Source organism: Melanotaenia boesemani, chromosome 15 (genome assembly GCF_017639745.1).
Source record: "Melanotaenia boesemani isolate fMelBoe1 chromosome 15, fMelBoe1.pri, whole genome shotgun sequence".
NCBI lineage: Eukaryota > Metazoa > Chordata > Actinopteri > Atheriniformes > Melanotaeniidae > Melanotaenia > Melanotaenia boesemani.
Genome location: NC_055696.1, coordinates 26,136,093 through 26,153,029, shown reverse-complemented (window position 1 = coordinate 26,153,029; position 16,937 = coordinate 26,136,093). Strand labels below are relative to the sequence as shown.

Below are 16,937 nucleotides of genomic sequence, written 5' to 3'. Positions count from 1 at the left end.
TGGAGCTCCAAGTTACTGTTCTTTTCTAGCTGTTTAAAAGAAATTGCTGTGGTTGCAAAGCACTAAAACAACAGCAACACGACGGGTTGTGCATGGGATTGGGAAAATGTAGCAGACAAACTAATGTTTTGACAACTTGGGCTCTTGGAAACGTTCTGGTCCACCCTCCAGACCACTTAGTGACAGTAATGAACAGATTGGATTTTGCCAACCGCCAAAAAATATGAAGAAGTTTCAGGGTTTACTGAATGCATTGAAGGGAGAAACCAAAGAGAAATGCAGGTAACTGGGATGAATGAGGGCAGATATCTTGCTCTTGGTTTAACAGTAAATGTGTTATTACATTTTCCTCACGTCTGAATTTGAGTATAGTAGGTTACATAGTTATAAGTTAAATAGTTAAGTTATCTAGAAAACTAGAAAATAGATGAATAAAAATGTTAAAATAAGCCTGATAGCACTGATAGCAAATTATGGACAAACCAGGTAAATTATATATAAACTAAATATAAAATGTGTTTTGAATTTTATATATAAAATAAAATTTTGTACATTTTTATCATTTTAATTGAAACATTTTTTAAACCTCATAACTATATGTTGTATACATGTATTTTTACATGTTTTTGATGTATTGACGTATCTTGTTTATTAAGCAAATGACACATTTTCATATTTATTCATTTACAAATCGCAGTGGATTTATAAAACCAGCAAACGTTTAATCCCAGGTATCTGAAAATGAAAGTCCAGTATTTCACATGATCAGAGTGACTTTTCCAGATCTAGAAGTTATTTATGTGCATACATTTCCACATCTGTGTTGTTATCCTGAACTGACTCACCTCATAATGTCACATCTATGAAGTAAGAAAGAAATTAAAGATGAAACGAGTTATTCCCTACCAAGGAAATGTTTTTCATTTAAACAAAAAAGGAAACTTTACATGGGATAGTTAGCATTTGCAGTTGCTTTTACTTAAGGGGGAAAAAAGCAGTCAATGTCTATCATTTCCAAGTTTACCAAATACATCCTGCAGACCATCTTTGGCCCCCGGGCCGTACGTTTGACACCCCTGACTGTATTAAAAGCTTGTATCTGCTGCCACCAAGTGGACAATAAATAATAAAGTAAATATATAAAAATGGATGGATAAAAATAAATAAAATAGACGAATCTTTAAAATGAAGAGCGCATTTCAAAAGGTTATATATATTTCAGCGCAAGGAGTCCAGGACTGATCGGTCCACTGGGTCATTTACTAGAAGATAGGGTCAGTGAACGCATCTCATCTACATCTTTTTCTAAATGATGTTATTGACTTGATTCTGTTACTAAATGTATTTTTGCTTGTCGTATTTAATAAAAGAGTAATGTGAGATGGTTGTTTAAAGAGCTGTGTGCAGGTGGAGGGTTGACCCTCTGCTCTCTGCACTGCAGCTTTTAGTCGGAGCTTCAGTCGGTGGGTGTCATCATGGAGGAGAAGCAGAAGACTGTAGCCGAGTAACTAAACGCTGCTTCATACCTCAGCTGCGCCCGTCGTTCACTAAAATCGGTAAGAGAGAATGTTGCATGTTTTCTTCCTGCATGTAAAGCGTGTTAAGCCGATGTTAGATGACGCTCATTGTCTGCTGGGATTATTCAGCGTCTCTGCTTTGGTTTGCTAATCAGACCGGAGAGAACCGCGCAATAATCACCAGGTTGTACAGGATTATGCCTCTCTGCGAAGGCTGAAACAAGAGGCGTCCACGGGGTCCGGGAACAGCTTTGTGTGTGGGTGTTTGTGACTCATCGAGCAGATCCGAGCCCGAACAGAACCGCTCCACACCCCCAGGAGTCGGGTTCTCTGCAGCGGGAAGCCGCACGTCTCCACGCGGGGGTTGTTGCCTCGTCAGCACCGCGGACAGCTCCGGAGCCTAAAACACGTTGTCCTCTCTGCTCTGTCCGCAGGCCAAGCACATCCGAACCAGCACCGGACACATCTGAGGGCTGACAGCGGCCACCATGAAGCATTTCCTCAGGTAATGTCCGCCACTAAGATGGAGGCAGAGCTTCATTTAGATTTCAGTCACAAACGTGAAGGAATTCATTGTAAATTCGGACGCGCTCCACAGCTCCACCGCCCCTCCAAACCCGTCTCGCTCAATTTATTTCCATGTATCCCCAGTTCTTTTATATATATATATATATATATATATATATTAACACAAGTGGTTGTTGGGAGAGATTGGTTTGAGTCAGGAGGCCTCAGTAAGGGAGCACGTGCAAACCAAGAGCTCTCCAGAGGTGTTTCTATTCATAGCTCTGCTCTGGCTTTTGTTGACTACATGTGCAGCCTATTTAGCTGCTAACGCTGTTGTGATAAAAGTACAAATACTGATCCTGCTGTCAAAATACAGTAAAACTGACACTGGACAAGGATTAGAATGAATTATTTAGTATGTTAAAAATGGAGGTTAAGAATGAAACTACACTATATCGGCACATTATCAGGTCAAACTGTTCAACTTCATGTTAACACAAATATTTAATCAGCCAATCACGTGCCAGGGACTTAACCCATCTAGTCGAGTAGACATGGTGAAGACGATTTGCTGAAGTTCAAACTGAGCTTCAGAATGAAGACTAAAGGGGATTTATGTGACTTTGATGTAGCATGGTTGTTGGTCTAAGTATTTACGGGGATTTTCAAACGCAACCATCTCTAGGGTTTACAGAGAATAGTCTGAAGAAGACAAAATATGCAGTGAGCAGCAGTTGTCTGAATCAAAACATAATAAAAGCATGGATCCATCGTGCCTTGGATCAACACTGGAGGCCGATGTTTGTACCTCCAGGCCACCATGAGGTGCACTATAAAACCAACACCTTACATTCACACATTTTGATGGTTTGTTTTAAACCTTTCCACATCCACCAGTACAGGAAGCTGATCTGATGATAGGACGGCGTCATGTTGTCCAGGAAAGGGAATTCTCTTGAGATTCCGATCTTGCTAATCTCTTGAGTATCAGAGGCCTTTCCTATGAGCAGGACTAGAGGTTGATCAAGATAACTTCAGGTTCAGCTCTACAGTTTCAGGACCATAAAGCTGGTTCACTTCTTACTAAGTTGTATCACCATGACAACTGATGCTAAAACAACCTATTGCAGACCAGAGGCCTATCCTATCCTATCCAGGATAAAAAGCTAAGCTGGGTTCATTGAACATCAAAACAAAGGTGTCCAGGCTTAACTGGTTGCACAGATCACAAACCAGGATGAGCAGACACAGATTCATCAAGCCAGGTAAAACCAATCCTGGATCAGTTCATGCTCATGGCTTCCTCAAAGAGACCCTCACGATCTATCACAGAACCACTGATTTGCTCTGGCAACGAGAGCAGTGTACTTCTCTTTGTTGGAACAGGAAATCTTCCTAGAAGAATATGAAGAAGTCAATGAGCAAATAAAAGAAGGGAAACACACCACAGTTATAAAACAAAGAGAGAAGGCGTTGCAAATAGAACACAAATACATACTTACTGCTGATGCTCACGCCGCTGCTGCTGGTGTAATGGTGTGGGGGATATTTTCTAGTACCAGCGTGGCCTTGTTTAACCACCACAGCCTACCTGAGTATTGTTGCTGACCATGTCCATCTCTTTATGACCACAGTGTAGCATCTTCTGATGGCTACTTCCAGCAGGATAATGCACCATGTCACAAAGCTCAGATCATCTCCAGCTGCTTTCTAGAACATGACAATGAGTTCACTGGACTCCAATGGTCTCCACAGTCACCAGATCTCAGTCCAGCAGCTTTGGGATGTGGTGGAACGGGAGATTCTCATCATGGATGCAGCCGACAAACCTGCAGCAACTGTGTGATGCTGTCATGTCAACATGGAGCAAAACCTCTGAGGAAGGTTTCCAACACCTGGTTCCATCTATCACACCATAAATTACAAAAGTGGTCTGGTACTAGAAGGTGGTCCTGATGAAGAGGATGACCCTGTACTATGTAGTCCTGATGAAGAGGACGATGCGGTACTAGAAGGTGGTACTCATGAAGAGGACGATGCGGTACTAGAAGGTGGTCCTGATGAAGAGGATGATGCAGTACTAGATGTTCCTGATGAAGAGGATGATGCGGTACTAGGTGGTCCTGTTGAAGAGGACGATGCGGTACTAGAAGGTGGTCCTGATGAAGAGGATGATGCGGTACTAGGTGGTCCTGATGAAGAGGACGACCCGGTACTAGGTGGTGCTGATGAAGAGGACGACCCGGTACTAGGTGGCGCTGATGAAGAGGACGACCCGGTACTAGGTGGTGCTGATGAAGAGGATGACCCGGTACTAGGTGGCTCTGATGAAGAGGACGATGCTGTACTAGGTGGCTCTGATGAAGAGGATGACCCGGTACTAGGTGGCTCTGATGAAGAGGACGATGCTGTACTAGGTGGCTCTGATGAAGAGGACGATGCTGTACTAGAAGGTGGGGGGTTAGGGTATAGAAAATGTACAAAGGTTGAAGCTACAGTCTGGTTTAATGAGCCACCATCAAACAAAGAATAAAGGAATGTTAGTGGAGTAAAGACCAGAATAACCTTCATGACAACACCAAAGAGAGTAAATATGGAGATGCATCACAGGAAGAGATAGATATAAATTTCTTCCCTGTTAATTCAAAATAATCCAGTACTACAGTATATATATCTCCACCTTACATGGCAGTCAAAGGTGTTAATACCAAAATGATTAAAGAAAGAATACAGAACGTTTCCTAAGATAGAAATGTTAAATAACTTTTGTTTAGAATTTCTATTGTTGGTTTTGGATAAAATGATCCTTCTTAATAACAGCGCAATTATTAAGAAAAAATGTTCCTGTAGATGCATCACATATCAAACAACAAAAGAAATAAAGAAATCAATAAATATTGTGCAGAAATAAAAATAAATGAATAAGACAGAATGGAAGAAAGGTGAGAGAAAACCATCAGTGAGTTTTAATGGTGAGAATGGCTTAAAAAGCAAAGGAACAAAATTGACCAAACAGTGAATTCATACGTCCAGGAGAAGCTCTTTATGTAAACAGAGGTTAACGCTGAGAGAGACGAAGACTTCTGTCAACTTTAAGACAAGTTCATGAATCCCGAGCTGTGTTTTCAGGAAGCTTGTCGTATGTTTCAGCCCTAGAAGTCATTGTCAAACCAAGTGGAGTATTTAAAAGTACATCCATAACTTTAAAATAAACTTTTCTTCTTTTTCTGGTTATTTACCATAAACCTCTTCTTCTTCTTCTTTCCCTGCTCATTCAGTTGTTTTTTCCTGGCTTTGCTGTGGTCTCAGGACATTTAGTTTAATTAACTTTTAATGAACACTGGAGGCCAGTAGATGCTGCCAGTAAGTTTCCCTGATGGCTGTGTTTGCCCACAGTAATTACACTAATGTGTAAAAACAATGTGGTAATACTTTACTGATGTACAAATGATTCATGTAGTACCTTTAATGGGGCTGGCTGATTGGAGTACTTAGAAGAATGTAAAGGTCTCCAGTCCAGTGATTTAGTCCCACATGAAGGGATTTTATTTTGATTTTACTCTCTGGATTTTTGGGGAGACTTTTGTAGGTAAATCAAACAGAAATTGAAAGAGATCAAATATATTTAACCTAAATTCATTTTAAAACCAATGGCTAAAGATAATTTTTTATTCATTTACAGATACAGAAAGACTTTAAGGTCAGGAAAAGAGCTGCTTCACCAGATCTAACACATTTTTAAAGTGTGAAGCTCCATGTGGAGACCCTTCAACGTGAATTAGCTAGTGGCAGACTTGGTTTGTGATTTCTGAATCCTCTCTCCATCCTCTTTTGCTGAGCGCTCACTTCCTTGAAGGTTAAGAAATGACAGTGTGTGTATCAGCTGTTTAATATGCCAATCTCATCCGCAGGCTTAGAAACAGGATTAATCCTTCTGGACGGCACTTTCCCTCTTTTCTTTGACACCAACGATAATGTTACACTGTGATCCTTCACCATCACAGGGATTTATTTCTGCCTGCAGAGGCTGGAAACTGCTTGTGTGGCTCACAGAGGGAGTTTCTTTCATAATGCAGGTGTGCTCTCTCTCTCAGCTTTGCTGCTAAAGATGAGCTGTGATTTTTAGATGAAAAAAGAGCATTTCATTAAAAAACAAGAGCACTTTTTTAGCTTTCAGTGCTGAGAAAAAGCAGGTGAAGGCTGGGAATCGTTCAGCCTACACAATCTCTTAATGGGTCACAATGCATTTCCCATGACGTTGCCGTTTTCATTTGCAGCATCCGCTTCAAAAATAGCTCACTTCGATCTGCTCAAGACTGTCCTGCTGCAGCAGAAGTGAAGCACAGTGCTCCCATTTTCTTTTCTTTAAACCTCCCTGCTGCTTTTTTCATTCCCTGTCATTTCACCTTTCTCCTGAGTCTCTCTGCACTGATATCAAGAGTTTTTACAGGTTTTTATTTCTAAAAAATGAGTAAAGAATGACATTAGATGGGATATTTTCTGTAAAAATGTCAACACATTGAGCTATAGACCTCATAAGAAGAAAAAAAAATGTTTTGAAAACGTTTGCATTGAATGATTATGTTTTAAATTACTAGTTAAGACATTTATGAAACCCACTCAGGTTTCCTTGTAAGACGAAATGAAGAAAAAAATGTGGACTTTAAAGAATCTGGATTAACTATGGTATGAATTTGTTTAAAAATAAGTTGTTAAGTAGAAATCTCTAGATTCAGAGGTAGAAAACATGTCATGAATCTATCATTAACAGGAAATGGTTTTTCCTGTCACATAAATCCGTCGTCAGAGCTGTTAATCCCGTTGTCTTCTCCTCTCCAGAGTGGTGACCCAGTTCTTCGTGTTTCTCTACTGCAAATGTCTGTGGAGGGGCCTGAAGTTTGTGGTCAGGAAGTTTACGGGCCGCTGCGAGCTGCAGCGAATCTGCTACAACAACAAACATGGAGCTCGCAGGACCCTCAAGATCGGTAGGCCGCATGCTGCCTGACACAAATTTTGGATATTAGCTTAATTTTTTTTCTGACTAATGCAAATACTTTATTAATGAAAAATTTATTTTTTTGTGTGAGAATTGCAACCCAGTAATTTCCATTCTATTCTCAGAGTTTGCAGACTTATGGCACCTGCGGGGAAAAATAATAAAGCAAGGCCACATCCTTAACACACTGCACACTGATGCCAATACACAAAAATAACTGTGCTATGAGCATTGTAATATTTCCTACATGTCTTCATTATTTTCAGCAGTTTACAGTTATTTTAATTAATCGTATGGGCATGACGTAAGAAAAGGAAAAAAAAACAAACACCAAACAGGCAAAATATTATTAATTTGAAAATATCTTTCTCATAGGTTTATTAGAAACAGTCTGCGAGGGAGAATGTCATTATTGTCATGTGCAAATGTACCATAAAATCACACAAGGCTGCTTGTGAAAGAATAAAAAGAAAACAAAACATACACAAAAAACACTCATTAGAAATAATACAAGCACTCACTGCAGCACCCGAAACAGATTAATGGATCAACGTGTTGGACAGGAATCTTTGCGTGTGTGTGTGTGTGTGTGTGTGTGAGTGTGTTCTCACTGCCGTGGACTCAGAGAGCAGCTTTGACATGCCGTCATTCCATAGTAAATCCTGCTACTATTCACCTTTTTCTTCCAGAGTCGTCCCTGCGGTATTCCAAGAATGAGGTAGATATTCAACACATCTATACATAACATAACCCATCCTTAGTCTCCCAACATGTTCTGTCGTCTATTTTCACTGCTGCCGTCTTGTCGTCCCCTGCAGCTGCTGCAGGCTGCCCTCAGTGTCCACCCTGACAAAGTAGAGAAGACCATCGATGACATCATGGCCTTGAAGAAGATTAATCCTGACACCAACCCACAGTGAGACACAGCAACACTGCACACATATCACGCTTCTGCTGCTCTAACAAGTCTGTTAGGGTGTTGGTAAAGAAAGATGACACCTGCATCTTCACTACTTTACACTTTCGTCTTCCTCATTGACTTTGGCAGGACAATTAATTTCATTTATTGACCTGAGTTCCCTCAAACAGACAGCTCTTCCTGTGCCTGTGTGTCCCCAGGCTGGGCATCTCTCTGCAGGCCAGCCTGCTGCAGATTGTAGGCTACAGGACTCTGGTGGCAGAGGTGGAGAAGCTGCGCCGGGAACCCTACGACTGTGAAAACTCTGAACATGAGGACATGCTGATGAAGGTGCTAAAACAAAAAGCAAAAACAAAAAAACACAAACCCCTTTATTAAACCTTAGAAGCCTGGTTCAATTCAATCTAAAACTTGACAGGATAAACCAGAATTAGATCGTGTAATGAGTTCACTGCACTAAGACGTGGCGTGTTTGTGTTGTAGCTATGGAAGGAGCTACGCCCTGATACACCCCTCACCGGCCGCATCTCTAAGCAGTGGTGTGAGGTCGGTTTCCAGGGCAGCGATCCCAAGACCGATTTCAGAGGCATGGGCCTGCTGGGCCTGCACAACCTGCTGTGAGCTCTCAGTCTGCAGAACACTTACCATCCCAGCTGAAAACCACACAGTGTTACACTTTAATAGGACACTAGCATGCCAAAGATTAGACATGACAACCTTTTACAGTTTAAAAATGCATTAATGAGTAAATAAAATCAGCATTTATGCAGATAGGTTTCCCCTTTTCTCATCTTTCTGCAGGTATTTTGCAGAACATGACAAGGCTACAGCTCTGCAGATGCTTCAGGACTCCCTGCAACCAAAGCACAAGTATGTTTATCTCACCTTTACATGCCCATATTAGAGTTTTTTGGTAGAGTGTTCCTGCTTAATCTGTATGTTTACCTGAGATTTGATAATTAGATGCAATGCTACTTGCTGGACTACAAGACCACTGGTCACGACCTATGAGCCTGCATGGTTATTTGCTTTGTTTGCCTCTGTGATGAGCCTGTGATGGATTAGCAGCCTGCTCTGGTTGTCCTCTACCGTTTGCCTGATAGCAGATGGGTTAGGCTTCAGCCCCTCTTTGACCCTGAGTTGGTTTATGTGACCGTAAAGAAGGAAAATGACAGCACCCCAAGGCTGCATTTTACCGTAGGAGCCTTAACTCTAAAAACTCTGCTAGATCACTATGGCTTATATAGTCAACCACTCTGTGGGGTAAACTGTGATGGATGGTTTACCCTTTAGGTGATCTATGGAGGTTTTTCAGGCATTTATATCCCATCCAGGAGGTTTACAATACAGCCACAAAATGTAGTGTTTATTCAGAGACTCTATCTGGTAAATCCACAATGATCCATGATAACACCATTATTTATTACATCATCATCATAAAAAGATCACTATCACTTCTAGGGCTGCAACTAATGACTATTCTGATGGTCGATTAGTCACCAACTATTAAAACGACTAGTCGACGAATCGGATTATGTATCTCATGATTATTATAAATGGATCTCATTTCACTTTCAGCTTTGAAATCTTGCATAAGGTTGTTAAGTAAGTCCGACGTGCCTCCACTTTAAATGTTCGAGTATTGCAGTCGTACTTCCGTGGTACAGAAGGGCCGCTTTACAAATCTCACATGTATTTAATTTTTTTTGTAAGTTTAATGTGAAGTTATCGCAAACTTTTGACGTTCTCTGCCACCGTTTTGCTCCCTAGTCAGCCGCCATTTTTTACCCCTGGCGGGCTTATTGCGCATGTGCAACTCTCAGCAGAGATAAAAAAAAAGAAGATGATGTCCCACTCTGTATTTTTTTCTCCCTCTTTGCAGATGTGCATTGTGCAACTTTCAGCAGAGATATGATTAGAAGATGATGTCTCACTCTGTAGTTTCTTTCTTTTTTTTTTTTTTTTTTTGCCGACAGTAGTCGACGGCTAAATTCGTTGTTGATTATTTTCATTGTCGACTATTGTTGACAATGTCGACAAATCGTTGCAGCCCTAATCACTACTGTGTTGCTAAGAGACCTCTAGTTAGACCTGGAAATGATGATGAAGACACTTCCTATCAAATTTTCCACCAATCAGAGAGCTTAAATTGACGGTAATGTCCAATCAGAAGCAGCCAAAGATCAACCAGTGAGCAGAAAGTTCTATGTGTGTCTGAAAAGAAGAAAAATAATGCTCCTCTATGGCTGGAATAAAGCCAAGAAGATGTTTTTGATGCATGGTGGCGATAAAAAAGCAGCTGAGTTGGAGTTGGTTTAGTGAGGATAGAAGGTAAATAGTAGCAGAAATAATTGAAAATGAGAAAAAAAGTATAAATATGTAAATAGTTTCTGTTGTGTGTTTGTTTTAATGCCAATATTTTTTCTCCTGAAAGCCAAGGCTTGAGAGAATGATGTGCTGATGACAAAAGGCTTGGTCACTGTTGATCTGTGTGTTATTTCTACAAAGTTTTGTTAGTAATAAAATTTGTTTTCTTCTTCTGGTCGGCCTTTATGCTGTTATAGCTAGTCATACATTCATTTTACATCATTTTAGCCTCATTATCTGACAACTAAGGCTGAAAACACTATGTCTGCATGTTTACTGGGATTAAAAGCTTCAGCTTCTACAGGAAGGTTTATAGTTAAAAAAACAGGCAAACAAAAATAGCAAAAAATGTTTTGGAGTTTTAAGGGTTAAGTCTATTTTTAGATCATCATTTTGGTTTTTGTGCTCCAAGAACAAAACAAAACAAAAAATAAGAAACTTGACTTCCTCTCTATATGTGGCCAAAAGCAATTTTATAATAGTATCCCCTCTACTTTTATCAGCCAGAGCTCCGTCTTCACCACTGCTTAGTTCTGTTCACTCTTCCAGCTTGATGTCAATCACTGCACCATCTTTTTCTGACTGCTGCTGTTTGCATTATTTGTCATTCGCATCCCAATATGAGCTGTCTCATTTCTCAATGATTCTCCTTTTTTCCCCCTTCTTCACCTCCATTCCTGCCCATTCCCTCCCTTTCTGTCTGTCTCGTGCACTGTAGGAGCACACACAGAAATCGAAGGTACTTCATTTCACTTTCATTCACTTTTTTGCATTCATAACTTTCTCTTTTGGGTTCATGCATTTAAAGCTCCATTAAGCATAAATTTACTGTATGCAATCAGTACGTCCTCTGGGACGTTACTCCACTCTGCTTGACTTGGCCAGATGCTGTACAGAGAAAGAGTAATCAACAGTAAATTTTTGATCTGTTCTGATATTAGACTTCCCCCAGCTCCTTGTTGGTTTAGTTTTTATCCACCTTGTGGTGCTCAGTGTTGCTTACATGACTGGTGTGTGTCCTTCACAGCGAGGTAAACAAGCCTGAATGGGAACAGAAGAACATTGATAAAGCTATCGGGTAAGTGTGTGTGTGTGAAAGAGTGTGTGCTGCTGTTGCAGCTGTGTGAACATTGGCCCAAATACAGAGCAGGTTATTTATATGGGCAAGGGAGATTGTGAGTGTTAAAATGAGCAGGAAGTAGTCTACAATAGATAAACCTGCCCACAGCTTTGTCTACATGTTTTCATTTGGTTGTTTTCTGCAACTTGGCTGATAGATGAAACAAAATTCTACTGTTTTTGTGTGCAAATGCTTTTAATGAAAGGTGATAATTACAAACCTCTATCAGCAAACAACATTTTAAATAACTTCAGTATTTTTCATCACTACCCCCTTCAGCTATTCTTTTGCCATTGTGGGCATCAACATCACAGACCTGGCCTACTCTCTGCTGGTGAGCGGAGCTCTGAAGACCCATCTGTACAACGTGGCCCCAGAAATGCCAAGCCTGCTGCACTTCCAGCAGACATTCTGTAAGTAGAGTTTATATACAGTAAAAACACAATGGTATAATTAGTAGAAGTGTATCAATACATAGATCTACACTAACAGTCCACTTCATGAGGCCCACCTTCTAGTACCAGGTGGAAACATGTTGGAAAATGTTTCCAGGTGATGGAAACCTTCCTCAAAGGTTTTGCTCCATATTGACATGACAGCATCACACAGGTGCTTGCTCAAACCTATTAAATTGCAGGTTTAGCTCGTTGACCCAATTCAGGTCCCATCAGCCTGTGAGTGGGGCATTTTGAAGCCTGAGATAGTTTCAGGCTTCTCCACACCCCTCTGATGTTCTTCTGCTGCAGCTGCTCCTCCACCTTCCTCTTGTAACTGGCCTTCCCTTCTCTGATCTTTCTTCTCAGCTCCTTCTCCTTCAGGAGAGCTTTAATATCAGGGGTAATCCACGACTTGCTGTTAGCGAAGCAACACACTGCCCTGGAGGGAACAGTGTTTTCAAAACAGAAGTTTAAGTATTCTGTGATGCAGACTGTGGTGGCATTAATGTCCTCCCCATGTGGGTTGTCCGTCCACACAGTGGTGTTGAAGCAGTCCCTAAGAGCCTCCTCACTCTCAACTGTCCATCTCCAAACTGTTCGTCAGACCACAGCCTGTCTGTGTACAACAGGTTTATAAGCAGGCTGGAGATGTAAAATATGGTGATCAGCTCTCCGCAGAGGAAGGAGGGGCGATGCAGAATATGCCTCCTTGTTATAATGTTATGATGCGTCTCGTAATTGTGAGCAGTAGGTGACGTGACGTCATTACCAGGTGACTGTCCTCTCAGAGCTGCGGCTCCCTCCTCTCCCCCTCCCTCTCCTGTTACTTGTGATAATGCAATGCAAATCTGATGTGAACATTATTTAAGGCTGAGATAGAGCAAAATCCCAGACGATTTTGAAATTCCAGCCAGGCACATTTTTACCTCTCAAAAAGAAGACATGTCCAGGTTAAATAAGATGTGTGGTCACCGTAACGTACACTGCTATCATACTGTGATACTGTGGCTTTATGCTAACTGCCAACAGTTCAATGTGTCTGTTGCACAGCTGCTCTTTAACAGTGCAGTACCCTGGTTTACATCGCCTCACATTCACAAACACAGCTGGTCCCCTTCTTTCCTCTTACCTATGTTCTGATTTGTGTACAAATACATCTATAAGGCTTGCATCCAAAATATTTACAGAAGCAATAACCTATAAATAAGTTAAAAACACTAAAAGAAAAAGAAAACACGTAAGAGATGTTGCAACCAGCCAACTTGCGCTGAGGGAGGAAAAAAAAAACCAAAACCTGGAATACCTGTTGCCTTTCTATCATCTCCAACCACTCTGCCCATTCTTCTCTGACCTCTGACATCAACAAGACATTCTGGTCCAGACAACTGCTGCTCACTGGATACTTAGCTTGAACTTCGTCTTTACCATGTCTACATGACTATATGTATTGAGTTGCTGTCCTGTGATTGGCTGATTAAACATTTGTTTTTATAGTTGATACTAGATATCAATTATATAGGTGGACCTAATAAAGTGGGTGGTGAGGATATATTGATCCAAACAGTAAAATGTCAAATAAAGGACCCAGTAATCTTTTTGACAAGATGTTCTTAAAGAACATGTTGAATTATGTCCAGTTACTTTGTTGTAACAACCAGAATGCTGGTATCTCATTGCTGATCTCTAAACCTGTCCAGGGTGTACCCTGCCTCTCACCTACTGCTGTGGTAGGCTAATCAGTATAGTGGTTGAATGAATGAATGTATAAAGTCATAGTTCATAGTGAAAGTTCTGGAATCTAATATGGCCAACCTGTGATCCCACAATATGAAATTTGATGAGTAATTTTACTGCCGTCATAAACTCTTTTTCTAATTTAGTGTATGCCTTAAACACTTTAAAAACTCCTGTCTCTAAAGGGCTAATAGAGGTGTTAAGCAGATAAATATCTCAGGAAGCCATCGGCTGATGATGATGATGGACACCTCTATGAATGGTCAGAATCAGGAAAATCCAGGGATAGCCCCCACATTCACCTTAGAAACACCATGAGGATCCAGAAAGAAGTGAAGTCCAAGATAGTCTATGATAGGAAAAGTGAATCCTTCACTATAAAACCTCCTTCATCTCCATGGAAACCAGGACCTTCATGTTTCATTTCAAACAAAGGTAGAGTCATAGGAGAAGACATTAGCAGAGTTTTTAGAGCTGGAATTAAACTGTTCACCACAAAACAGCAAAAATAAGACATGATTTCTGATTCTGGCTTCTAGCTCCCAGAGTTTCTGTCCCAGAGTGATGAGACAGTCATCTTTGTAATCAGCAGAGTCTCTGCTTTCATTCATGTGACACCTTGTTAGTGTGGTTTGCTTGAAGTGGAAAAATTAGCAGAAGTGGACAGAGCTGTTCTCACGGTTTTCTTACATTCCCATATAACTGATTGAGGTTTGAACTGTTTGGATGCCAATGCTTGGTGGAGTCTTTTAGCTGAGCTTCTCCTCGTCATGTTGCTATGCTACATGCTAGCATTCATTTACAACATAAAGAAAATAAAAACATATGTCTTTGTGGCAGGTTACCTGATGCAGGAGTTCCACCGCTTCTGGATAGAGGAGGATCCCAGCGATATCATGGAGTTCAACCGGGTTCGCTCCAAGTTCCACCGGAGGATCCTGCGACAGCTGAAGAACCCAGACATGGCTCTGTGTCCCCACTTCTCTGCCTCAGACCTTCACCTGGTTAACCTCTAATACCCCCCCACCCCACCACCACCACAGAGGTGTCCGGCTATGAGAATGAAATTCAGATCGCAACTCATTTAAACTGCTGGACTCACCTGAGGAGACTCTCTTCCTTCTCAACTCCTCCCAGCTAACATCATGTCGCATCACTGCCAACTGCTCACTGTATAAACACACACATACACACACACACACACACACACACACACACACACACACACACACACACACACACACACACACTTCATCAAACCTATATCTAGACCTTCCAAGTCTTCACCATTAAAATGTGAAGATTTCCATTATGGGGGGGTCACTGTTTTTTGTGGTCAGAGGTAAGGCAGAGTCCCCACAATGTGATATTTACCCCCTTAACTAAAGAAAACATATACACATGCATACACACGCACACCCACACACACAGACACTGCCTCTGCGCCCTCACTGCAGCATCAGACCACCAGCATCAGAGACGACTATAGCGATTGTAGCTGTGCATGAGGAGGCTGCACCACACGTCACCACTCATTGTTGCTTTAATGATTCATGATGATTGTATCTCAGCCGTTACACCTCGGTTAGAAACCATTGATCACACACCAAATTATCTTTATGATTACATCATGATAACATCTGGCTGTGACGCGAGCTGGTTGTTTCTATTCAGGTGAACAGATATCCAGATTTATAAGAAGTCTTAATGATCTGTTGTTAGAGAAAAGTTGCATTCAACCAAACTTAATAAGGCCACCCCACCTTTTGTCTGTATGAGCAAACTGCCACAGATTGTAATGTACTTTTTATGTTCACCTGAAACTTCTTGCCAAAATATGGAATGTGGAAACTTCAGCTATCGCAGCAGCAGTTTGATTTTCGTGAGCTTTTGCAAACCTGCTAAAAGATGTTGAGTCAATAACAACAAGTTTTTATATATCTTGCACAGAATATCTTGATTGTTTTATTTCCACATAAATGTGCAGAAAAATAATTTAAAATTCTGGTTTTTGGAGCATTTTTTCACAGGTTTGCGAAAGTTTTTGCCTTTGATTTTGAACCCATGTGGATTTAATTGTGAATGTTTCTCACCTGCACACATTCATGATTGTTTGATTCAGTTTTCTTCACTGAATGTGACACTTCGTGCACCGTCGTATCAGCCAAAGCAATAATTTACATTCATTTCATGGCACATTTGCTTAAATGTGTTTATTTGCACCACGTGTGCCTCAGTATTTTGCTTTTTGTCTTCAACTCAGAGTTGGAAAACTAATCTGTAAATAGCTGCTACATGTGGAGATAAAAAAAAATATTAGTGGGAATTAATCTGTTATACACAGGGAGAAAATATTAGCTACCAAAACAAAGGAGAGCAGATGGTGAATGTTTGAAAAGCTAAAGGTGGCGGTGTTTACCGGCCAGTCAATGCACCAGGTGCACAGTTCTCATTATTTTACACAAATATTTATCATAATTTTTTTTTTAACAAATCATTTCAGCTTTCTAATATCATACATATTTTTTTTTATTTTTTTAAACTTTACTGAGATTTTAATTTATTTATATAATCTAACCAGTGTGGCTTTCAGATTCCTGCAGTTACACTGGGAGCAGGACTGAGGATCCCTGGGTATACCCGCCTATTACAGTCATTTAGTAGCAGAAAGCGACTTACAGTGATTAGGCAGTAGTGTAGGGGACCCAACTGGTAGGTGTTAGATGCTCTGCCAACTGAGCTATCCAGCCGTATAAAATAATTGACTTTAACTTTAGCTCCATCTCTGACGTTTGTCAGATTTTCACACGTTGGCAGCCCCTAATGACGGCTAATTCAGAATCCATCTTGCATCCTGTCTCTTCTCTGAACTCTCCAGTCAGTAAAAGTCTTATCTTGACTCGTCTTCTCTTTTGCTCTGTCCCTTTTTCTCTTTCTTTTCTTCTGTAAATGCCGTGTTGGGTTTTATTGCTGAATCAGCCACAGTGTTTATATCCAGTTGCTGGCGTGTAATGCAAAAAGAATCTATAATAACTAAAATTATTTACTTGATTTGGGGTTTTAATTTAGAGCCCTGATCTGCACCATGACATTCATCTGAATACAAGATTAATAAATCAAATTAATCAATGTCTACAATAAAGATAATATCAATATTGACTTTTTGTTTTATTCAAGACAGTTTTAGAATGAGAGCTATCCACTAATTCACGAAAGGATAAAATATAAAAACATTAAAATAGCTGTTTTGTGTTAAAAGAGGCATATTTTAAGTCCCACAGATGTCTGTAGCAGCTGTTTGATTTGAGCTCAGCTCTGAGTCACATGTTCAGTTTCCACT

At 40.6% G+C, this 16,937-nt stretch overlaps 1 protein-coding gene across 1 annotated transcript; it reads left to right on the top strand.

Moving 5' to 3' along the window:
* Positions 1 to 1,426: 1,426 nt before the first annotated feature.
* On the top strand, positions 1,427 to 15,990 carry elmod1 (ELMO/CED-12 domain containing 1). The gene is made up of 11 exons (XM_042009284.1): positions 1,427 to 1,556; positions 1,952 to 2,022; positions 6,864 to 7,009; positions 7,710 to 7,738; positions 7,839 to 7,936; positions 8,140 to 8,269; positions 8,423 to 8,556; positions 8,741 to 8,809; positions 11,334 to 11,384; positions 11,706 to 11,839; positions 14,438 to 15,990. The coding sequence occupies exons 2-11, from the start codon at positions 2,006 to 2,008 to the stop codon at positions 14,611 to 14,613; spliced, it is 984 nt and encodes a 327-aa protein (XP_041865218.1). The 5' UTR covers positions 1,427 to 1,556; positions 1,952 to 2,005; the 3' UTR covers positions 14,614 to 15,990.
* Positions 15,991 to 16,937: the final 947 nt, after the last annotated feature.

Bases quoted from the DNA above. Each gene is read 5' to 3' on its own strand.
- elmod1 (XM_042009284.1), top strand. The intron at 7,739-7,838 runs GTAGATATTCAA...CGTCCCCTGCAG, and splicing joins TGCGGTATTCCAAGAATGAG to CTGCTGCAGGCTGCCCTCAG. The intron at 8,810-11,333 runs GTATGTTTATCT...TGTCCTTCACAG, and splicing joins TCCCTGCAACCAAAGCACAA to CGAGGTAAACAAGCCTGAAT.